This window comes from Plectropomus leopardus, chromosome 22 (genome assembly GCF_026936395.1).
Source record: "Plectropomus leopardus strain MGB_pleo_1.0 chromosome 22, ASM2693639v1, whole genome shotgun sequence".
In the NCBI taxonomy this organism is placed as follows: domain Eukaryota; kingdom Metazoa; phylum Chordata; class Actinopteri; order Perciformes; family Serranidae; genus Plectropomus; species Plectropomus leopardus.
Window position 1 is genome coordinate 15,964,803 of NC_142197.1, and position 23,943 is coordinate 15,988,745.

The following is a 23,943-nucleotide window of genomic DNA, read 5'->3' on the forward strand; positions in this document are numbered from 1 at the left end:
TTTTTGACATGCTAAATTATGAGGGTTTTGGCCTTATTTGGCTTTCATTCCCACTTTGTATACTATAACGCATCTCTACAAGCTATTATATGTCGTTTTCAGCCATTTTCACGAGCGGTCAAATTTTGACTTTTTCGACATACTATACTATTGCCTTGTTGGCCATTTTTTTTGACATGCTAAATTATAAAGTTTTTGGCATTTTTTGGCTTTTATTCCCACTTTGTATACTATAACACATCTCTACAAGCTATTACATGTCGTTTTTAACCATTTCTAGGAGCGGTCAAATTTTGAGTTTTTTGACATACTATACTATTGCCTTGTTGGCCATTTTTTTGACATGCTAAATTATTAGGTTTTTGGCCTTCTTTGAGCTTTATTCCCACTTTGTATGCTATAACGCATCTCTACAAGCTATTATATGTTGTTTTTAGCCATTTTTACGAGCGGTCAAATTTTGACTTTTTCGACATACTATACTATTGCCTTGTTGGCCATTTTTTTTGACATGCTAAATTATGAAGTTTTTGGCATTTTTTGGCTTTTATTCCCACTTTGTATACTATAACACTTCTCTACAAGCTATTATATGTCGTTTTCAGCCATTTTTAGAAGCGGTCAAATTTTGACTTTTTTCGACATACTATACTATTGCCTTGTTGGCCATTTTTTTTGACATGCTAAATTATGAAGTTTTTGGCCTTATTTGGCTTTCATTCCCACTTGGTATACTATAACGCATCTCTACAAGCTATTACATGTCGTTTTTAGCCATTTTTAGGAGCGGTCCAATTTTGACTTTTTCGACATACTATACTATTGCCTTTTTAGCCATTTTTTTGACATGCAAAATTAGGAGGTTGTTGCCATTTTTTGGCATTTATTCCCACTTTGTATGCTATAACGTGTCTGTACAAGCTATTACGTGTCGTTTTCAGCCATTTCTAGGAGCGGTCAAATTTTGAGTTTTTCGACATACTATACTATTGCCTTTTTAGCCATTTTTTTGACATGCAAAATTAGGAGGTTGTTGCCATTTTTTGGCCTTTATTCCCACTTTGTATGCTATAACGCATCTCTACAAGCTATTATATGTTGTTTTTAGCCATTTTTACGAGCGGTCAAATTTTGACTTTTTCGACATACTATACTATTGCCTTGTTGGCCATTTTTTTTGACATGCTAAATTATGAAGTTTTTGGCATTTTTTGGCTTTTATTCCCACTTTGTATACTATAACACATCTCTACAAGCTATTACATGTCGTTTTTAGCCATTTTTACGAGCGGTCCAATTTTGACTTTTTCGACATACTATACTATTGCCTTTTTAGCCATTTTTTTGACATGCAAAATTAGGAGGTTGTTGCCATTTTTTGGCATTTATTCCCACTTTGTATGCTATAACGTGTCTGTACAAGCTATTACGTGTCGTTTTCAGCCATTTCTAGGAGCGGTCAAATTTTGAGTTTTTCGACATACTATACTATTGCCTTTTTAGCCATTTTTTTGACATGCAAAATTAGGAGGTTGTTGCCATTTTTTGGCATTTATTCCCACTTTGTATGCTATAACACTTCTCTACAAGCTATTATATGTCGTTTTCAGCCATTTTTAGAAGCAGTCCAATTTTGACTTTTTTCGACATACTATACTATTGCCTTGTTGGCCATTTTTTTTGACATGCTAAATTATGAAGTTTTTGGCATTTTTTGGCTTTTATTCCCACTTTGTATACTATAACACATCTCTACAAGCTATTACATGTCGTTTTTAGCCATTTTTAGGAGCGGTCCAATTTTGACTTTTTCGACATACTATACTATTGCCTTTTTAGCCATTTTTTTGACATGCAAAATTAGGAGGTTGTTGGCATTTTTTGGCCTTTATTCCCACTTTGTATACTATAACACTTCTCTACAAGGTATTATATGTCGTTTTCAGCCATTTTTAGAAGCGGTCAAATTTTGACTTTTTTGACATACTATACTATTGCCTTGTTGGCCACTTTTTTGACATGCTAAATTATGAAGTCGTTTGCCTTATTTGGCCTTTATTCCCAGTTTGTCTACTATAAAACGTCTCTACAAGCTATTACGTGTCGTTTTCAGCCATTTCTAGGAGCGGTCCAATTTTGAGTTTTTCGACATACTATACTATTGCCTTCTTGGGCGTTTTTTTGACATGCTAAATTATGAGGGTTTTGGCCTTATTTGGCTTTATTTCCCACTTTGTATACTATAACGCATCTCTACAAGCTATTATATGTTGTTTTAGCCATTTTCTGAGCGGTCAAATTTTGACTTTTTCGACATACTATACTATTGCCTTGTTGGCCATTTTTTTTTGACATGCTAAATTATAAAGTTTTTGGCATTTTTTGGCTTTTATTCCCACTTTGTATACTATAACACATCTCTACAAGCTATTACATGTCGTTTTTAGCCATTTTTAGGAGCGGTCCAATTTTGACTTTTTCGACATACTATACTATTGCCTTTTTAGCCATTTTTTTGACATGCTAAATTATGAATTTTTTGGCATTTTTTGGCCTTTATTCCCACTTTGTATGCTATAACGCATCTCTACAAGCTATTATATGTTGTTTTTAGCCATTTTTACGAGCGGTCAAATTTTGACTTTTTCGACATACTATACTATTGCCTTGTTGGCCATTTTTTTTTGACATGCTAAATTATAAAGTTTTTGGCATTTTTTGGCTTTTATTCCCACTTTGTATACTATAACACATCTCTACAAGCTATTACATGTCGTTTTTAGCCATTTTTAGGAGCGGTCCAATTTTGACTTTTCGACATACTATACTATTGCCTTTTAGCCATTTTTTGACATGCTAAATTATGAATTTTTGGCATTTTTTGGCCTTTATTCCACTTTGTATGCTATAACACATCTCTACAAGCTATTATATGTTGTGTTTAGCCATTTTTACGAGCGGTCAAATTTTGACTTTTTCGACATACTATACTATTGCCTTTTTAGCCATTTTTTTGACATGCAAAATTAGGAGGTTGTTGCCATTTTTTGGCCTTTATTCCCACTTTGTATGCTATAACACATCTCTACAAGCTATTATATGTAGTTTTTAGCCATTTTTAGAAGCGGTCAAATTTTCACTTTTTTCGACATACTATACTATTGCCTTGTTGGCCATTTTTTTGACATGCTAAATTATAAAGTTTTTGGCATTTTTTTGGCTTTTATTCCCACTTTGTATGCTATAACGTGTCTGTACAAGCTATTACATGTCGTTTTTAGCCATTTTTACGAGCGGTCAAATTTTGACTTTTTCGACATACTATACTATTGCCTTGTTGGCCATTTTTTTTGACATGCTAAATTATAAAGTTTTTGGCATTTTTTGGCTTTTATTCCCACTTTGTATACTATAACACATCTCTACAAGCTATTACATGTCGTTTTTAGCCATTTTTACGAGCGGTCAAATTTTGACTTTTTCGACATACTATACTATTGCCTTCTTGGGCGTTTTTTTGACATGCTAAATTATGAGGGTTTTGGCCTTTTTTGTCCTTGATTCCCACTTTATATACTATAACGCATCTCTACAAGCTATTATATGTTGTGTTTAGCCATTTTTACGAGCGGTCAAATTTTGACTTTTTCGACATACTATACTATTGCCTTGTTGGCCATTTTTTTGACATGCTAAATTATGAAGTTTTTGGCATTTTTTTGGCTTTTATTCCCACTTTGTATACTATAACACATCTCTACAAGCTATTATATGTCGTTTTCAGCCATTTTTAGAAGCGGTCAAATTTTGACTTTTTTCGACATACTATACTATTGCCTTGTTGGCCATTTTTTTGACATGCAAAATTAGGAGGTTGTTGCCATTTTTTGGCCTTTATTCCCACTTTGTATGCTATAACGTGTCTCTACAAGCTATTACGTGTCGTTTTCAGCCATTTCTAGGAGCGGTCAAATTTTGAGTTTTTTGACATACTATACTATTGCCTTGTTGGCCATTTTTTTTGACATGCTAAATTATGAAGTTTTTGGCCTTATTTGGCTTTCATTCCCACTTGGTATACTATAACGCATCTCTACAAGCTATTACATGTAGTTTTCAGCCATTTTTATGAGCAGTCAAATTTTGACTTTTTCGACATACTATACTATTGCCTTGTTGGCCATTTTTTTTGACATGCTAAATTATGAAGTTTTTGGCATTTTTTGGCTTTTATTCCCACTTTGTATACTATAACACATCTCTACAAGCTATTACATGTCGTTTTTAGCCATTTTTAGGAGCGGTCCAATTTTGACTTTTTCGACATACTATACTATTGCCTTTTTAGCCATTTTTTTGACATGCAAAATTAGGAGGTTGTTGGCATTTTTTGGCCTTTATTCCCACTTTGTATACTATAACACTTCTCTACAAGGTATTATATGTCGTTTTCAGCCATTTTTAGAAGCGGTCCAATTTTGACTTTTTCGACATACTATACTATTGCCTTGTTGGCCACTTTTTTGACATGCTAAATTATGAAGTCGTTTGCCTTATTTGGCCTTTATTCCCAGTTTGTCTACTATAAAACGTCTCTACAAGCTATTATATGTCGTTTTCAGCCATTTCTAGGAGCAGTCAAAATTTGACTTTTTCGACATACTATCCTATTGCCTTGTTGGTCATTTTTTCGACATGCTATATTATGATGTATTTGGCCTTTTTTCAATATGCTATACTAAAAACAACATGTTTGCCATGAAGAAGTATATCATTAGCTTTTTAAATATTTTCTATATCTAGGTTCAAATTTGGAAAGAAACTCCCACACACCAAAAAACAGAAACACATTTATTTTTGACAGTTTTTGTTAGATAATCAGGCAAATGTGTGGTACTGTAAGAATGAGAGGCCCTCTAAAGTAGGCAGGTACTGAAGGGCCTCATGTACACCAGAAAGGCATACAGAAATCAAAATCCAGATAGTAATGATTATGATATAATAATATTTATTATTATATACATAATTATCTTATTTATAGAGTTTTTCTTAATATTCAAGATGCTTAATAGAGTCAATAACAGAGTCAATCATAAAACATACAGAACAAATAAAAAAGAAAGACATATTTGAAATACATGATGGGTCTGCAGTTATGTTAGTTCAGATTTTCCTGATGATGACGGCAGAGTAGTCCACCAAACACCAAACAGTGATGGTAGTCCTGAACGCAGACAGAACACTTCAATTGTGATTCTGGAAAAGCAGATCCTGACAACGTCGTGAGCTCATCCAGGAAGTAAATCCAGTGCTGGACCCTTTCCCTGGTTGTGTCGATGAGGAATGTCCTTTTTAGGTCCTGGTATATGGTGGGCCCAAGAGGGATTTCACAGCAGATGCAGTGCAATTCAGAAGGGTGATGTGGAACAGTGTTGCAGGGGCTCATCCTTGAAAGATCCTAAAATGTCATAGCACGGCATGAAGATTTTATGAAATATGTTATAGTTTACTATTAATATGAAAAAGAAAAATAATTTTACAACTCATTAAAAACTGTGCAGTTTGGTGAACCTTTTTGCCCATTTTTTTGACATGCTAAATTAGGTTTTTGGCCTTTTTTGGCCTTTATTCCCACGTTGTATGCTATATTGCGTCTCTACAAGCTATTATATGTAGTTTTCAGCCATTTTTAGGAGCAGTCAAATTTTGAGTTTTCAACATACTATACTATTGCCTTTTCGGCCATTTTTTGGACATGCAAAAATATGAGGTTTTTGGCCTTTTTTGTCCTTGATTCCCACTTTATATACTATAACGTGCATCTACAAGCTATTTCATGTTGTTTTCAGCCATTTTTAGGAGCGGTCAATTTTTGAGTTTTTCGACATACTATACTATTGCCTTTTCTGTCATTTTTTGGACATGCTAAATTATGAGGTTTTTGGCCCATCTTGGACTTCATTCCCACTTTGTATGCTATGACACGTCTATGCAAGCTATTTTATGTCGTTTTTAGCCATTTTTAGGAGCGGTCAAATTTTGAATTTTTCGACATACTATACTATTGCCTTTTCGGTCATTTTTTGGACATGCTGAATTATGAGGTTTTTGGCCTTTTTTGGCCGTGATTCCCACTTTGTATACTTAAACGCGTCTATAAAAGCTATTTTATGTCGTTTTTAACTATTTTTAGGAGCGGTCAAATTTTGAGTTTTTCGACATACTATACTATTGCCTTTTCGGCCATTTTTTTGACATGCTAAATTATGAGGTTTTTGGCCTTTTTTAAGCTTTATTCCCACTTTATATACTATAACATGTATCTACACACTATTTCATGTCGTTTTCAGCCGTTTTTAGAAGCGGTCAAATTTTGAGTTTTTCGACATACTATACTATTGCCTTTTTGGCCATTTTTTGGATATGCTAAATTATGAGGTTTTTGGCCTTCTTTGAGTTTTATTCCCACTTTGTATGCTATAACGCATCTCTACAAGGTATTATTTGTCCTTTTCAGGCATTTTTAGGAGCAGTCAAATTTTGAGTTTTTCGACATACTATACTATTGCCTTTTTGGCCATTTTTTGGACATGCTAAATTATGAGGTTTTTGGCCTTTTTTGGCCTTGATTCCAACTTTGTATACTAAAACGCGTCTATACAAGCTATTTTATGTCGTTATTAACCATTTTTAGGTGTGATCACATTTTGAGTTTTTTGACATACTATACTATTGCCTTTTTGGCCATTTTTTGGACATGCTAAATTATGAGGTTTTTGGCCTTTTTTAGCCTTGATTCCAACTTTATATACTATAACGCTTCTCTACAACCTATTATATGTCATTTTCAGCCATTTTTAGAAGAGGTTAAATTTTGAGTTTTTCGACATACTATACTATTGCCTTGTTGGCCATTTTTTTTGACATGCTAAATTATGAATTTTTTGGCATTTTTTGGCCTTTATTCCCACTTTGTATGCTATAACGCATCTCTACAAGCTATTATATGTTGTTTTTAGCCATTTTCTGAAGGTCAAATTTTGACTTTTTCGACATACTATACTATTGCCTTGTTGGCCATTTTTTTTGACATGCTAAATTATGAAGTTTTTGGCCTTTTTTAAGCTTTATTCCCACTTTATATATTATAACATGTGTCTACAAGCTATTATATGTCCTTTTCAGACATTTCTAGGAGTGGTCAAATTTTGAGTTTTTCGACATACTATACTATTGCCTTTTCGGTCATTTTTTGGACATGCTGAATTATGAGGTTTTTGGCCTTTTTTGGCCGTGATTCCCACTTTGTATACTAAAACGCGTCTATAATAGCTATTTTATGTCGTTTTTAACTATTTTTAGGAGCGGTCAAATTTTGAGTTTTTCGACATACTATACTATTGCCTTTTTGGCAATTTTTTTGACATGCTAAATTATGAGTTTTTTGGCCTTTTTTGTCCTTGATTCCCACTTTATATATTATAACATGTATCTACAGGCTATTATATGTCCTTTTCAGACATTTCTAGGAGCGGTCAAATTTTGAGTTTTTCGACATACTATACTATTGCCTTTTTGGCAATTTTTTTGACATGCTAAATTATGAGTTTTTTGGCCTTTTTTAAGCTTTATTCCCACTTTATATATTATAACATGTATCTACAACCTATTTCATGTCATTTTTAGCCATTTTTAGGAGCGGTCAAATTTTGAGTTTTTTGACATACTATACTATTGCCTTATTGGCCATTTTTTGGACATGCTAAATCATGTGGTTTTTGGCCTTTTTTAGCCTTGATTCCAACTTTGTATACTATAACGCTTCTCTACAAGCTATTATATGTCATTTTCATCCATTTCTAGGAGCGGTCAAATTTTGAGTTTTTCGACATACTATACTATTGCCTTTTTGGCAATTTTTCTGACATGCTAAATTATGAAGTTTTTGGCATTTTTTGGCCTTTATTCCCACTTTGTATGCTATAACGCATCTCTACAAGCTATTATATGTCGTTTTCAGCCATTGTTACGAGTGGTCAAATTTTCACTTTTTCGACATACTATACTATTGCCTTGTTGGCCATTTTTTTTGACATGCTAAATTATGAATTTTTTGGCATTTTTTGGCCTTTATTCCCACTTTGTATACTATAACGCATCTCTACAAGCTATTATATGTTGTTTTTAGCCATTTTTACGAGCGGTCAAATTTTGACTTTTTCGACATACTATACTATTGCCTTGTTGGCCATTTTTTTTGACATGCTAAATTATGAAGTTTTTGGCTTTTTTAAGCTTTATTCCCACTTTATATATTATAACATGTGTCTACAAGCTATTATATGTCCTTTTCAGACATTTCTAGGAGCGGTCAAATTTTGAGTTTTTTGACATACTATACTATTGCCTTTTCGGTCATTTTTTGGACATGCTGAATTATGAGGTTTTTGGCCTTTTTTGGCCGTGATTCCCACTTTGTATACTAAAACGCGTCTATAATAGCTATTTTATGTCGTTTTTAACTATTTTTAGGAGCGGTCAAATTTTGAGTTTTTTGACATACTATACTATTGCCTTATTGGCCATTTTTTTGACATGCTAAATCATGTGGTTTTTGGCCTTTTTTAGCCTTGATTCCAACTTTGTATACTATAACGCTTCTCTACAAGCTATTATATGTCATTTTCATCCATTTCTAAGAGCGGTCAAATTTTGAGTTTTTCGACATACTATACTATTGCCTTTTTGGCAATTTTTCTGACATGCTAAATTATGAAGTTTTTGGCATTTTTTGGCCTTTATTCCCACTTTGTATGCTATAACGCATCTCTACAAGCTATTATATGTTGTTTTTAGCCATTTTTACGAGCGGTCAAATTTTGACTTTTTCGACATACTATACTATTGCCTTGTTGGCCATTTTTTTTTGACATGCTAAATTATAAAGTTTTTGGCATTTTTTGGCGGTGATTCCCACTTTGTATATTAAAACGCGTCTATACAAGCTATTTTATGTCGTTTTCAACCATTTTTAGGTGTGATCACATTTTGAGTTTTTAGACATACTATACTATTGCCTTTTTGGCTATTTTTTTGACATGCTAAATTATGAGGTATTCGGCCATTTTTGTCCTTGATTCCCACTTTGTATACTAAAACGCGTGTATAAAGTGTATTTCATGTCGTTTTTAGCCATTTTTAGGAGCGGTCAAATTTTGAGTTTTTTGACATACTATGCTATTGCCTTTTTGGCAATTTTTTGGACACGCTAAATTATGAGGTTTTTGGCCTTTTTTAGCCTTGATTCCAACTTTATATACTATAACGCTTCTCTACAACCTATTATATGTCATTTTTAGCCATTTTTAGAAGAGGTTAAATTTTGAGTTTTTCGACATACTATACTATTGCCTTGTTGGCCATTTTTTTTGACATGCTAAATTATGAATTTTTTGGCATTTTTTGGCCTTTATTCCCACTTTGTATACTATAACGCATCTCTACAAGCTATTATATGTCGTTTTCAGCCATTTTTAGGAGCGGTCAAATTTTCACTTTTTCGACATACTATACTATTGCCTTGTTGGCCATTTTTTTTGACATGCTAAATTATGAATTTTTTGGCATTTTTTGGCCTTTATTCCCACTTTGTATGCTATAACGCATCTCTACAAGCTATTATATATTGTTTTTAGCCATTTTTACGAGCGGTCAAATTTTGACTTTTTCGACATACTATACTATTGCCTTGTTGGCCATTTTTTTTGACATGCTAAATTATGAAGTTTTTGGCCTTTTTTAAGCTTTATTCCCACTTTATATATTATAACATGTGTCTACAAGCTATTATATGTCCTTTTCAGACATTTCTAGGAGTGGTCAAATTTTGAGTTTTTCGACATACTATACTATTGCCTTTTCGGTCATTTTTTGGACATGCTGAATTATGAGGTTTTTGGCCTTTTTTGGCCGTGATTCCCACTTTGTATACTAAAACGCGTCTATAATAGCTATTTTATGTCGTTTTTAACTATTTTTAGGAGCGGTCAAATTTTGAGTTTTTCGACATACTATACTATTGCCTTTTTGGCAATTTTTTTGACATGCTAAATTATGAGTTTTTTGGCCTTTTTTAAGCTTTATTCCCACTTTATATATTATAACATGTATCTACAACCTATTTCATACCATTTTTAGCCATTTTTAGGAGCGGTCAAATTTTGAGTTTTTTGACATACTATACTATTGCCTTTTCGGCCAGTTTTTGGACATGCTAAATAATGAGGTTTTTGGCCTTTTTTGGCGGTGATTCCCACTTTGTATATTAAAACGCGTCTATACAAGCTATTTTATGTCGTTTTCAACCATTTTTAGGTGTGATCACATTTTGAGTTTTTTGACATACTATACTATTGCCTTTTCGGCCATTTTTTGGACATGCTAAATTATGAGGTATTCGGCCATTTTTGTCCTTGATTCCCACTTTGTATACTAAAACGCGTGTATAAAGTGTATTTTATGTCGTTTTTAACTATTTTTAGGAGCGGTCAAATTTTGAGTTTTTCGACATACTATACTATTGCCTTTTTGGCAATTTTTTGGACACGCTAAATTATGAGGTTTTTGGCCTTTTTTAGCCTTGATTCCAACTTTATATACTATAACGCTTCTCTACAACCTATTATATGTCATTTTTAGCCATTTTTAGAAGAGGTTAAATTTTGAGTTTTTCGACATACTATACTATTGCCTTGTTGGCCATTTTTGACATGCTAAATTATGAGGTTTTTGGCCTTCTTTGAGTTTTATTCCCACTTTGTATGCTATAACGCATCTCTACAAGCTATTATATGTCCTTTTCAGACATTTCTAGGAGCGGTCAAATTTTGAGTTTTTCGACATACTATACTATTGCCTTGTTGGCCATTTTTTTTGACATGCTAAATTATGAATTTTTTGGCATTTTTTGGCCTTTATTCCCACTTTGTATACTATAACGCATCTCTACAAGCTATTATATGTCGTTTTCAGCCATTGTTACGAGCGGTCAAATTTTCACTTTTTCGACATACTATACTATTGCCTTGTTGGCCATTTTTTTTGACATGCTAAATTATGAATTTTTTGGCATTTTTTGGCCTTTATTCCCACTTTGTATGCTATAACGCATCTCTACAAGCTATTATATGTTGTTTTTAGCCATTTTTACGAGCGGTCAAATTTTGACTTTTTCGACATACTATACTATTGCCTTGTTGGCCATTTTTTTGACATGCTAAATTATGAGTTTTTTGACCTTTTTTAAGCTTTATTCCCACTTTATATATTATAACATGTATCTACAAGCTATTATATGTCCTTTTCAGACATTTCTAGGAGCGGTCAAATTTTGAGTTTTTCGACATACTATACTATTGCCTTTTTGGCAATTTTTTTGACATGCTAAATTATGAGTTTTTTGGCCATATTTGGCCTTCATTTCCACTTTGTATGCTATAACGCATCAAAACAAGCTATTATATTCTGTTTTCTGCCATCTTTGCTCTCCATAAAAATATCTCCTGTTAAAGTTATACAAGTTAGAAATATGAACATGCTGCAAAAAAACCCCTAAAAAATGAATAAAAATTGTCCTTTTAAGTAAACATTAAAATGACAACAAATCAAAACATTCCGTTTTCTTTGCTCTTATGCCATTTTGTCAGAGCTGGATGCTTGGCATCTTTTCTTGGCAACAAGTTCGTTTAGGTTTGGTGTAAGGTTCTGTGTTGTGGAGATTCTCAGGATGGACTGCAGGTGTTCATCAGTGAGACGACTCCTGTGTGCTGTATTGTTAATCTTTGTCACTGAGAACAGCTTCTCTCACAGATATGTGCTACCAAACATGCACAAGGTTCGAGACGCATGTAGATGGAGCTGGAGCATTGCTTCAGGAATAGAGTGAACAAGCTGTGCGGGCCCTGCAGTGTTGTACTTTGCCTTTAGTGTCCCATTACACTGCAGCTCTGTCAGCTCCATCTGAATCTGTACAGATGCAGTTTCCACATCAATGGCAAATGGATTGCGAAGCAGCTCGAAATTCCTTTTTTGTGCTTCAAAGTCACCAAAGCGCCGTGCAAACTCAGTGCGAGTCCACTTTTTTCACCGCACATCGCCGGTGCTCCATCTGTTGTAAGTCCAATACACACCTTCATCATGCAGCTCTTCAGAAACACTTCCTCCTTAAATGGCCGGGCTGATTTGGCTATCTCCTCTTCCACAATAAAACTTGCTTTCACAGCAGCTTCACTTTGTGATTTCGCTCTGGTGAAAAACGTCTGCTGAGATGTCAGATTCTTCTTTAACTCTTCTACTTTCTGTAGCTTCTGCTCTGCATTCAGGTTTTTCAGCTTATCCTGATGTTTTGTCTCGTAGTGCCGTCTTAGATTAAATTCCTTATTTATAGCCACATTAGCTCCAGAAAATAAGACACACAGGTTTACCGGCAATGTCAGTAAACATATACTCAGCCTCCCATCGATTTTGAAAGGCTCTGTTTTCAGGATCAACCTTTCTCTTTGCCATTGTTAGGGGCTAGCTTTGACTTTACAATAGGGTTGTATACAGCAACAGATGCTTGACTTGATTGACGAGGAAATGTTTCCGATTAGCATATCGTTTGGCAAGGCAGCTATTGCGCTGCATTATGGGATCTGTAGTTTGCCTGTTATAAGCGCTTCATATCGCCAGGCCATTGATAACAATAATAATAGACCTATATAAAATGATCTCTTGGGCCAGATATAATTGTACGCCGGGCCGGATGTGGCCCGCAGGCCTTGAGTTTGACACATATGTATTATACTATTGCCTTGTTGGCTGCTTTTTTGACATGATAAATTATGAGGTTTTTGGCCTTTATTCACACGTTGTATGCTATATTGCGTCTCTACAAGCTTTTATATGTAGTTTTCAGCCATTTTTAGGAGCGGTCAAATTTCGACTTTTTCTACATACTATACTATTGCCTTGTTGGCCATTTTTTTTACATGCAAAAATATGAGGTTTTTGGCCCTTTTCAGCCTTGATTCCCACTTTGTATTCTAAAACGCATTTATACGAGCTATTTTATGTCATTTTTAGCCATTTTTAGGAGGGGTCAAATTTTGAGTTTTTTGACATACTATACTATTTCCTTTTTGCCCATTTTTTTACATGCTAAATTATGAGGTTTTTGGCCTGTCTTGGACTTCATTCCCACTTTATATACTATAACGTGTATCTACAAGCTATTTCATGTTGTTTTTAGCCATTTTTAGGAGCGGTCAAATTTGAGTTTTTCGACATACTATACTATTGCCTTTTCGGCCATTTTTTGGACATGCTAAATTATGAGGTTTTTGGCCTTTTTTAGCCTTTATTCCAACTGTATATACTATAACACTTCTCTACAAGGTATTATATGTCCTTTTCAGCCATTTCTAGGAGCGGTCAAATTTTGAGTTTTTCGACATACTATACTATTGCCTTTTTGGCAATTTTTTAGACATGCTAAATTATGAGGTTTCTGGCCTTTTTTGGCCGTGATTTCCACTTTGTATACTAAAACGCGTCTATACAAGCTATTATATGTCGTTTTTAACCATTTTTAGGTGTGATCACATTTTGAGTTTTTTGACATACTATACTATTGCCTTTTTGGCCATTTTTTGGACATGCTAAATTATGAGGTTTTTGGCCTTTTTTGTCCTTGATTCCCACTTTATATACTATAATGTGTATCTACAAGCTATTTCATGTTGTTTTTAGCCATTTTTAGGAGTGGTCAAATTTTGAGTTTTTCGACATACTATACTATTGCCTTTTCGGTCATTTTTTGGACATGCTAAATTATGATGTTTTTGGCATTTTTTGGCCTTTATTCCCACTTTGTATGCTATAACGCATCTCTACAAGCTATTATATGTCGTTTTCAGCCATTGTTACGAGCGGTCAAATTTTGAGTTTTTTGACATACTATACTATTGCCTTTTCGGTCATTTTTTGGACATGCTAAATTATTAGGTTTTTGGCCTTTTTTGGCCGTGATTCCCACTTTGTATACTAAAACGCGTCTATAAAAGCTATTTTTTGTCGTTTTTAACAATTTTAAGGAGCGGTCAAATTTTGAGTTTTACGACATACTATACTATTGCCTTTTCGGCCATGTTTTGGACATGCTAAATTATGAGGTTTTTGGCCTTTTTCAGCCTTGATTCCAACTTTATATACTATAACGCTTCTCTACAACCTATTATATGTCATTTTCAGCCATTTTTAGAAGAGGTCAAATTTCGAGTTTTTCGACATACTATACTATTGCCTTTCGGTCATTTTTTGGACATGCTAAATTATGAGGTTTTTGGCCTTTTTTGGCCGTGATTCCCACTTTGTATACTAATACGCGTCTATAAAAGCTATTTTATGTCGTTTTTAACCATTTTTAGGAGCGGTCAAATTTTGAGTTTTTCGACATACTATACTATTGCCTTTTTGGCCATTTTTTGGACATGCTAAATTATGAGGTTTTTGGCATTTTTTGTCCTTGATTCCCACTTTATATACTATAATGTGTATCTACAAGCTATTTCATGTTGTTTTTAGCCATTTTTAGGAGTGGTCAAATTTTGAGTTTTTCGACATACTATACTATTGCCTTTTCTGCCATTTTTTGGACATGCTAAATTATGAGGTTTTTGGCCTTTTTTGTCCTTGATTCCCACTTAATATACTATAATGTGTATCTACAAGCTATTTCATGTTGTTTTTAGCCATTTTTAGGAGTGGTCAAATTTTGAGTTTTTCGACATGCTATACTATTGCCTTTTCGGTCATTTTTTGGACATGCTAAATTATGAGGTTTTTGGCATTTTTTGGCCTTTATTCCCACTTTGTATGCTATAACGCATCTCTACAAGCTATTATATGTCGTTTTCAGCCATTGTTACGAGCGGTCAAATTTTGAGTTTTTCAACATACTATACTATTGCCTTTTCGGTCATTTTTTGGACATGCTACATTATTAGGTTTTTGGCCTTTTTTGGCCGTGATTCCCACTTTGTATACTAAAACGCGTCTATACAAGCTATTTTATGTCGTTTTTAACCATTTTTAGGTGCGGTCACATTTTGAGTTTTTCGACATACTATACTATTGCCTTGTTGGCCATATTTTGGACATGCTAAATTATGAGGTTTTTGGCCTTTTTTAGCCTTGATTCCAACTTTATATACTATAACGCTTCTCTACAACCTATTATATGTCATTTTCAGCCATTTTTAGAAGAGGTCAAATTTCGAGTTTTTCGACATACTATACTATTGCCTTCTTGGCCATTTTTTTAACATGCTAAATTATTAGGTTTTTGGCCTTCTTTGAGCTTTGTTCCCACTTTGTATGCCATAACATGTCTCTACAAGCTATTATATGTCATTTTCATCCATTTCTAGGAACGGTCAAATTTTGAGTTTTTCGACATACTATACTATTGCCTTTTCTGCCATTTTTTGGACATGCTAAATTATGAGGTTTTTGGCCTTTTTTGTCCTTGATTCCCACTTTATATACTATAATGTGTATCTACAAGGTATTACATGTCGTTTTTAACAATTTTTAGGAGTGGTCAAATTTTGAGTTTTTCGACATACTATACTATTGCCTTTTCGGCCATGTTTTGGACATGCTAAATTATGAGGTTTTTGGCCTTTTTTGGCCGTGATTCCCACTTTGTATACTAAAACGCATCTATAAAAGCTATTTTATGTCGTTTTTAACAATTTTTAGGAGTGGTCAAATTTTGAGTTTTTCGACATACTATACTATTGCCTTTTCGGCCATGTTTTGGACATGCTAAATTATGAGGTTTTTGGCCTTTTTTGGCCGTGATTCCCACTTTGTATACTAAAACGCGTCTATACAAGCTATTTTATGTCGTTTTTAACCATTTTTAGGTGCGGTCACATTTTGAGTTTTTCGACATACTATACTATTGCCTTGTTGGCCATATTTTGGACATGCTAAATTATGAGGTTTTTGGCCTTTTTTAGCCTTGATTCCAACTTTATATACTATAACGCTTCTCTACAAGCTATTATATGTCATTTTCAGCCATTTTCAGGAGCAGCCAAATTTTGAGTTTTTCGACATACTATACTATTGCCTTCTCGGCCATTTTTTTGACATGCTAAATTATGAGGTTTGTGGCCATATTTGGCCTTCATTTCCACTATGTATGCTATAACGCATCTCTACAAGCTATTATATGTTCTTTTCAGCCATTTCTAGCAGCGGTCACATTTTGAGTTTTTCGACATACTATACTATTGCATTTTTGGCCATTTTTTTGACATGCTAAATTATGAGGTTTTTGGCCTTTTTTGGCTGTGATTCCCACTTTATATACTAAAACGCGTCTATACAAGCTATTTTATGTTGCTTTTAGCCATTTTTAGGAGTGGTCAAATTTTGAGTTTTTCGACATACTATACTATTGCCTTTTTGGCCATTTTTTGGACATTTTAAATTATGAGGTTTTTGGCCATATTTGGCCTACATTTCCACTTTTTATACTATAACGTGTCTCTACAAGCTATTAAATGTCATTTTCAGACATGTTTAGGTCAAAATTTGACTTTTTCGACATACTGTACTATTGTCTTTTTGGCCATTTTTGGCCTTTATTCCTACTTTGTACACTAGAACACGACTCTACAAGCTATTATATGTCGTTTTCTACCGCTATGTCTTTTTTTTAGCTATTTGTTCAATATGTCATATTTTGTCATTTTCCCACATACTATACTATGATGTCTTCGATCACTTTTTCGACATGCTGTATTTTGATGTTTTTGGACGTTTTTTTATCAATACTATGACGTGTCACTATATGCTATGTTATGTGGTTTTCAGCTGTTTTTTGGAATTTTTTTCAACATATGATAAATCACAACAAAAAGTTATAGTATGGAACGTTGTCAAAAATGACACTAAAACGTCAGTGTAGTCATTATGGGTCACGAAAAACGTCATAGTGTAGCCATGTAAAAAATTACAAAAAATATGTCATAGTACAATCGGTTGTTAAAAATTCTGTAAAGAAATAGTGAAGTACGTCGTGAAAAATCCTTAACAAGTCTCAGCATTCTTTGTCAGGAAGAATCTTGAGAAAATGTCAGTGGTTAGCTTTCTAGTTATTTTAAAGCAAAATACTACTAAGTATGTACTAATACTAAGTATGACATTTATCATTCTCGTTAGGATTAGTTCATACTGCACAACACTTTATTCTTTGCGTTTACCCAGCTTGAATTGTATTTGTTCTTTCTCTTTCCTAATAGGCTGGTGGATGCCCTCAAGTGTCGGCAGTAAAGGCTCCCACCCATTTTGTATATACTCCTGACCTTTGACCTTCCTGTATGAAGCCTTGTGACTGACCCCTCTCTCCTACACCCGTGACTGCACTCCTCCCCAACTCCAACCCACCTGAAGCCTTGGCCTAACGCCTTTCAAGCCTGGGACTTACAAGTGAAGGCTGCAGTAACGTCTGGACACACAAAGCCCCAAATCTTCCAACAATGGTGGCACAAGTGAAGCTTTCATAGAGCTGTGGAACTTCAGTGATGGACAAATTGGTGTCTACTTTTTTTCCTGTGTTGAAACACCTTAGAACAGACTTGTTAAATATTAATTCACGATTGCATTTTTAAGCAACGTAAATTATCATGGATTAAAAGGAATCTATAAAAGAAGGCTCTGATCTGACTTTCTGTAGCATTTCTAAAGTCAGGCATCTTTGCTGGACAATGTTAGCTTCATCTTCTCTCAGAGCGTTTAAGTATTTGGCATGTTTTGCAGCCAGAAGGAGATCGGTTTTTGATCGACACTAACATTAGCAAGATGTTATAAAGATACACTGAGGGGGAAGTGGTTTTCCCAAAAGGCACAAACATCATCAGGGGTTCCATAGTACAAATTTAAGTCCTGCTCCTAACCTGAGTAACCAGAGGTAAGGACACATCATCACTGAGAAGCAGCTGCTTGATTGCCAACTTATTAGACAATTTCTGATAGTATGCTAGACTAGCCATACCTGTCTGTACAAAAATATTCTGATTTACTTTTAGAAATTGCAAATTTTACCCAGCATACGCTAAATATCCTCTAGCCAAGTGTTACTGCAGCCCGGGCTGTTTTTGTACTATAGTCAGGCAGATACATTATCATTGATTTCTATTGTTGTTTTTCCTCCTGTTCATTTGTGGTGTTCCCACTTTTTTTTAAAATAGTAATTTGGTAGAGAAGCATTTTTCCATCAAAATCATTGAGTGCAGCTTTGGCATATTAGTCATTTAGTTACTGAACACTAACTGTATGCTCAAAGTTTTATGGTTGCATATTTATATCTGCTTGTACAGTGAAAATGATTCTCAGTAAAGATTGCTATCAGTGATTGTACCAATTTGTGTTAAGACTTTGATTTTCAAAATTGCGATATCAGACAACAGATGACCGGTAAATAATTTTTTTTTTAAAATACTTTAAAAAAAAGAAAGCAGACACCCTGTATTTGAGGGCAGTGTCCATGCTACAGTGGCTCTTTGCTGCATGTCATCCCCCCTCTCTCCCCCTTTCACGCTATCAGTCTTCTGTTCTATCTAATAAAGGAAAAAATGCCAAAAAGTAATCTTACAAACAAAAAAAAGACATGTAAAAAAAATAAAAAAGATCTGAAAACCACATAGTATAGCATGTTGAGACATGTCATAGTATAGCATGTCGAAAAAGAAGACCAAAAACATCACAGTATGTCAAAAAATGTCTTTTTTTATTACAAAAAGTTGTACATTTAACTGTTGGGGATTTAAATCTGAGGACAGTTCTTCAATTTGATCTTAATGGAAATGAAAATTGAGTTCATATTAAGTGATGTCTTAGCGACACAGACTTCCTGATATATTATGATTTTATATGGTCACTCGCGGTTTTCATAAAATTAGTTTCTCGCACACACCGCAAACACTCACGGAGAAACATTTGTTTTCTGGCTTTTCTGTGAAAGATGTGACGTCAACTTACGTGTTAAACTCCTTATGTGACATCATGAAGTTTTGCTTGCAGAGTCATGTTCCTGTGTCAACTGTCCAGCTTTCGTCCTATCTAGCGTCCTTGATGAATCAGCAACGTGGCTCACTTAACCATCGCCAGGTCTTTGAGTGCGTGGCTCCGGTGCTTCTTTGCTTTATATCCGGGCCGGAGGAACTCGATCTTCCTTTTCTTGGCTTCGATTTTGTTCTTGTGCTTCTTGAGTTTCTTTTTTGCTGCGATGTCTGGGTTAGCCACCGCCTGGGGATAACAGAAGGAAAAATGTATTACTAAGAATGAAGCTTTTCTGTGTCGTGCTGAGTATGCACTTTGGTGTTCGCCGTACCTGCATGGCTCTGTGTCGCTTGCGCGCCGCTCGTCTCGTTGAAAACTCCTTCTGGACCGCAGAGAAAGCCAGAGAGAATCTCTCCAGCCCCACGTGTCTCTTCAGCAGCTCGATAAGCTCCTGTGCTAGGTTCTTCAGGGTGGGATCTGGACAAAGACAGAGGGCGGGGTCAGCTGAAACCACTAGCGATTTTTGTCGGAAGTCAACGGTTCATTTCTGCGTTTTTCTAACTTAACAAATCTATACACTGGACAAAGACAGGTTAAGAGCACTTACCCTGATCTGCATAGGTGCTGTCTAGCTCCCTGTACAGGGGAGTGATGATTGTGGACAGATAGGGGCCGAGACGTTCCTTCCCCAAGTCCATGGCTATCGCCCCGAGGAACTTAAACACACATGTTCTCTGTGGCAGCAAGGGGTTGGAAAAAAAACTAACTTAGATAATGGAATGACCGTCTTTAGTGGTGAAATGCCAGTTGCTGTTAAATGTATTGTTGTGTGAGAGTGACTCAGACATTAATGTTTCTTTGTTTACCTTAACGGGAACTTTGGGAGTGTATGCAGCCTCTCTTTTAGCCATCAGTGACAGCTTCTTCATCAGCCACAACAGGGAAGGAGGCCGATCATCCTTGTCATCTTCCTCCTCTTCCTTTTCTTTGTCATCTTCCTCATCCTCCTTTTCTTTGTCATCTTCCTCCTCCTCCTTTTCCTTGTCATCTTCCTCCTCTTTCTCTTCATTCTCCTCATCATCTCCGTTCTCCCTTTCCTCTGCCTCCTCTTTCACTTCTTCCTCAGGGGCAGTGACGTCAGACTCGGGGGAAATGAGGTAGATCACTTTGCCGACGAACAGCAGGTTCTTGATCACCTGTGGGCGGAGTGGAACGTACCTGTGACTCAAACATTTGCGTAATGTGAACTGCGCTTCGATAGAAATATGTTTTGATGGCGTTCGGGCACCTGCTCTCCTGACGTCGTGTCAAGGAACTTGGACTGTAGCTGATGGCAGAAAGACAACGCCAGCTCTCTCATCTGAACATCATGAGAAAGGAAGAAACAAGTTAGAGAGATGCAGAAACAAGTTTACAGCTGAAGAAACAAGTCCTCACCTTCTTGTCCAGGTTGCTGGTGATGAATGCGGTGGCTGGTGTCTGAGGCGAAGCATCTCCTCCCTCTCCTCTCCAGAGAGCAACCAGCTGCTCCGCCTGATGGGCGGCAAACAGCTGGCCAAAAAGCTGTGAGGCGGTCAGCCACACCCAGCAGTGAGGGTACCGCAGGTGGGCTTCAATGTGACCTGCAGGAGACAAAAAAAAAAAATCAGTGCATGCAGAATGTGTGTGTGTAAGTGGTAGATAGGTGGTGTGTTTTGGTCCATTACCCCAGATGTGCTCGAGTGTGTCCTGAGGTTTGCTGAGCTCCAGCAGGCTGCAGTGTTTGCTCAGTTTGGTAATGAGAGTCAGATAACTGAACAGCAGCCTGTCGGCTCCCCGCTCGTCCTGCTCCTCCTCGATCTGAAAGACACAAGAGTTAAAAACCTTTTCCTCTGGTTTTTAAACCTGTGGCCAAAGACACTGTGTGTGTGTGTGTGTGTCCCCTCACATCTTCGTAGTTGTCGGGGTTTATCTCTTTCTCCAGCAGAGGCAGCAGCTTGTCTATACGGCGGGAAAACTTCTCCTCCTCCACCTCCACAAACAGACCACAAATCTGAGCCCCGAGACGCCGTAGGCTGGCCTGAGAGGGCGAAAAATGATTTATGTTTCCATTAGTTTAATTACAAATTCAGCAGTTTAATTTTATTTCTATCTCTTTTTGTTCTGGATAACTTAACTAGAATGCTTCTGTCCTATTTTAGTCAGCTGTATGTCTATTAATATCCCCGTACTTTATGGGAATCCTGCAAATGTTACAGAATAAAAAACATTTATATGACATGAATTTGAAATGCTACAAACACTTTGATTTTTACAGCTACAGGAAGTTTGGAGTTTAGCATAGAGCAATTATTTAATGGACTAAAAACATAAATAATGCCATAACAAGACCAGAGTGCAGTATGTGGAAAAAAGTCATTGTACTGTATGTTACAGAAAATCATACAGACACACATTGCTATGACATTTTTTCGTATTTGACAACATACTAGACTATGTCTTTTTTCATGATTTTTGATGACACGTAACTATGACATTTTTTTCATGATTTTTTTACGGCATACTATACTATTGGGCTTTTTGATGATTTTTGAAGACAAGCAGTATGACTTCATTATTTTTGAAGACATACTATACTGACATTTTCTTTAAAAAAAAGAAGTCAAAAGTGAAACCACACAAATATTAGACAAATACTAAAAAAAAGAAAAAAATAAATTCATCTTTAAATAACCGAAAAGCAGCTGATTTCACAGACCGAAACCTTTTATGTGTGTGTGTGTGTGTGTGTGTGTGTGTGTGTATGTGAGTGTGTGAGTGTGTGTACCTTTTCTGCATTCAGCCAGGTGTTGACGAGGGAAAACAGGGTGTTCTGGTGGTTATGGTCCAGCTGGGTCAGCAGGGCCTTGATGGCCATGGCTGCCATTTTCTTACAGCGTGCTGAGTCATCGTTGACCACGACCAGGGCGAGCGGGGCGAAGAACAAGCCGCTGTGCTGCAACAGCAGTTTCTGAGGAGAAAGTGTTCATGTATATTAAGTCAAAAATCAGCATCACTTAAATGTGATGGCTCTTACGATGAAGCTCGTGGTCTGGGTTTATTACAATATTGAGGTTTTTGAGTGTTGGACTGATGGATTATGAGCGGGCACCCTGGGTGATGATGCATGCGGTGTAAACCAAACGTCCCAGGCTTTTTCTGTCCGCATGCAGACCTGAGGGGAAATATACTGACCTGAGGGAACGTCTGGAAGATGTAGGCCAGCATCTCCAGCACAGACTCCCTGCCTGTGTCGTGCTCATAGTGCAGCTGAGCCACCACAAAGTCCAGGTGCTCTCTCAGCCTCCTCCCCAGAGGGTAGTCCAGCAGGTATTTTAGATAAATCTGCAGAGCATTAACACTGGCTCAACACAAGATTCTTAAAACATTTTATCATTCTGTTCATAGCACAGAGGAAAAATATGGCTAGTCGTTTTTTTTTTGTTTTTTTTTTTTTAAATGTGTACCTGTCGACAGTGGATTCTGATCATGCCGTTGCTGCCGTTGACAGAAAGCTTGGCCACTTTTTTCAGCACCTGCTCCATCTCTGGAACAATGAGCTTCCTGGACAGAATCGCCTGCAGGAGAAAGCCAAAAAAAAAAAAACATGTACAACAAAAAGATTTCTCCCTGGAAGAATCTGTCATAACTCTTTAATGCTAATTCACATTTTTGTTCCTTATTTATTTATTTATTTATTCGTGTATCTATGTATGTTTGCATGTATTTCCATTTCATTTCATTTTACTTTACTTAAAAGGGACAGTGTTCAGTTAAAAAAACACAAGTCAAACAGTACACAGCATATGATATAAAGTGATTCAAAGAAGAAGACCCGAGACAGAGACACATTTAAAACTTCACAGAAAAGAACATAAACACTCAGCTCGATGTCTGACTGGTTACCTTCAGCAGGCTGAAGGCGGTGGCCTGGCGAGACTGGTCGTAGATGTCCTCCTCAGCGTATCCCAGCAGAACTTGCAGCTGTGTCTCAGAGATCTTGTTGCTTTTGACATTCTTCACCAGTATGGTGATGGCCTGACGGACAGACGGACAGAATTTACATCATAAATCAATGCAGAAAATGCAACTTCTGTTTTTTTTTTTTAAATTAGGTTTCGCAAATTAGTCGGAGCAGGTCCACAACCAAAAAATGTAATTTCCTTTAAAAAAAACCCAAACATATTACAGGACCTTTAATGCCTCCTGTGCTTCGTTTCCCTTCAGGGTAATTTCCTCAAACTAACAGATGTTAGCTGTTTATCTTCAGGTGTGTGCATGCATTTGTGTTTATTATTTGTGTGGTACCTTGAAGCAATTCTGGACGAGGTGGTAGTTCTCCCCTCGGGCCGCTCCGGCTTTGGAGTAATCCTTCAGCAGGACAAAGAGCTGCTTGGTCAGCTGGTCGGCGTTCTGCTCCACTGCTGGCAGCGGGAACTTTAACAGCCAAGTGAAAGCCACCAGAGCCTCTGTGATCACCTGGGAGGGAGGGGAGACGGGAGAAGGAGGTGGAGGATAGTGAAGAGTGGAGTACAAGACATGATATCAAAGATCAGACCTGGTTTGACTGATGGGACATAAAAGGTAACCGTGTAAACGTAAACTGCTTGTACCTTGACGTGCATGGAGCTGAGGCAGTCCAGCAGCAGCACAACGAAAGGATCCAGCATCTCCAGCGCCGACGTCTCTGACGACGTCACTTTGGATTTCTTCAGACTCAGGTGGAGCAGCTGAGAAATACGCAGACACATATGATGGCTAACAGCTCAAACAAAAACCTGTTACATTACTGCCTCACAGCTTGGAGTGTTT

At 36.2% G+C, this 23,943-nt stretch overlaps 2 protein-coding genes across 4 annotated transcripts in view; one reads left to right on the forward strand and one right to left on the reverse strand.

The window, feature by feature from the left end:
* The window catches only part of arl1 (ARF like GTPase 1), a 48,671-nt gene extending 30,200 nt beyond the window's left edge, over positions 1-18,471 (forward strand). Inside the window, exon 6 of the mRNA XM_042511313.2 lies at positions 17,355-18,471. Coding sequence (XP_042367247.1) covers positions 17,355-17,385 — 31 coding nt within the window. The 3' untranslated portion in view covers positions 17,386-18,471. The remainder of the gene's footprint in view (positions 1-17,354) is intronic.
* The window catches only part of utp20 (UTP20 small subunit processome component), a 52,403-nt gene continuing 33,451 nt past the window's right edge, over positions 4,992-23,943 (reverse strand). For 2 of the 3 annotated variants that reach the window (XM_088072924.1, XM_042511203.2), the window contains 14 exons: positions 23,745-23,861; positions 23,440-23,610; positions 23,038-23,169; positions 22,599-22,709; positions 22,327-22,476; positions 21,920-22,102; positions 21,041-21,172; positions 20,820-20,952; positions 20,551-20,735; positions 20,402-20,473; positions 19,980-20,309; positions 19,721-19,847; positions 19,445-19,590; positions 18,820-19,359 (listed from right to left, as the gene is read on the reverse strand). In XM_088072924.1, coding sequence (XP_087929050.1) covers positions 19,204-19,359; positions 19,445-19,590; positions 19,721-19,847; positions 19,980-20,309; positions 20,402-20,473; positions 20,551-20,735; positions 20,820-20,952; positions 21,041-21,172; positions 21,920-22,102; positions 22,327-22,476; positions 22,599-22,709; positions 23,038-23,169; positions 23,440-23,610; positions 23,745-23,861 — 2,145 coding nt within the window. In that variant the 3' untranslated portion in view covers positions 18,820-19,203. Of the gene's footprint in view, positions 5,459-18,819; positions 19,360-19,444; positions 19,591-19,720; positions 19,848-19,979; positions 20,310-20,401; positions 20,474-20,550; positions 20,736-20,819; positions 20,953-21,040; positions 21,173-21,919; positions 22,103-22,326; positions 22,477-22,598; positions 22,710-23,037; positions 23,170-23,439; positions 23,611-23,744; positions 23,862-23,943 lie in introns of those variants that run through there. The other variant, XR_015775564.1, reaches the window with a different exon arrangement.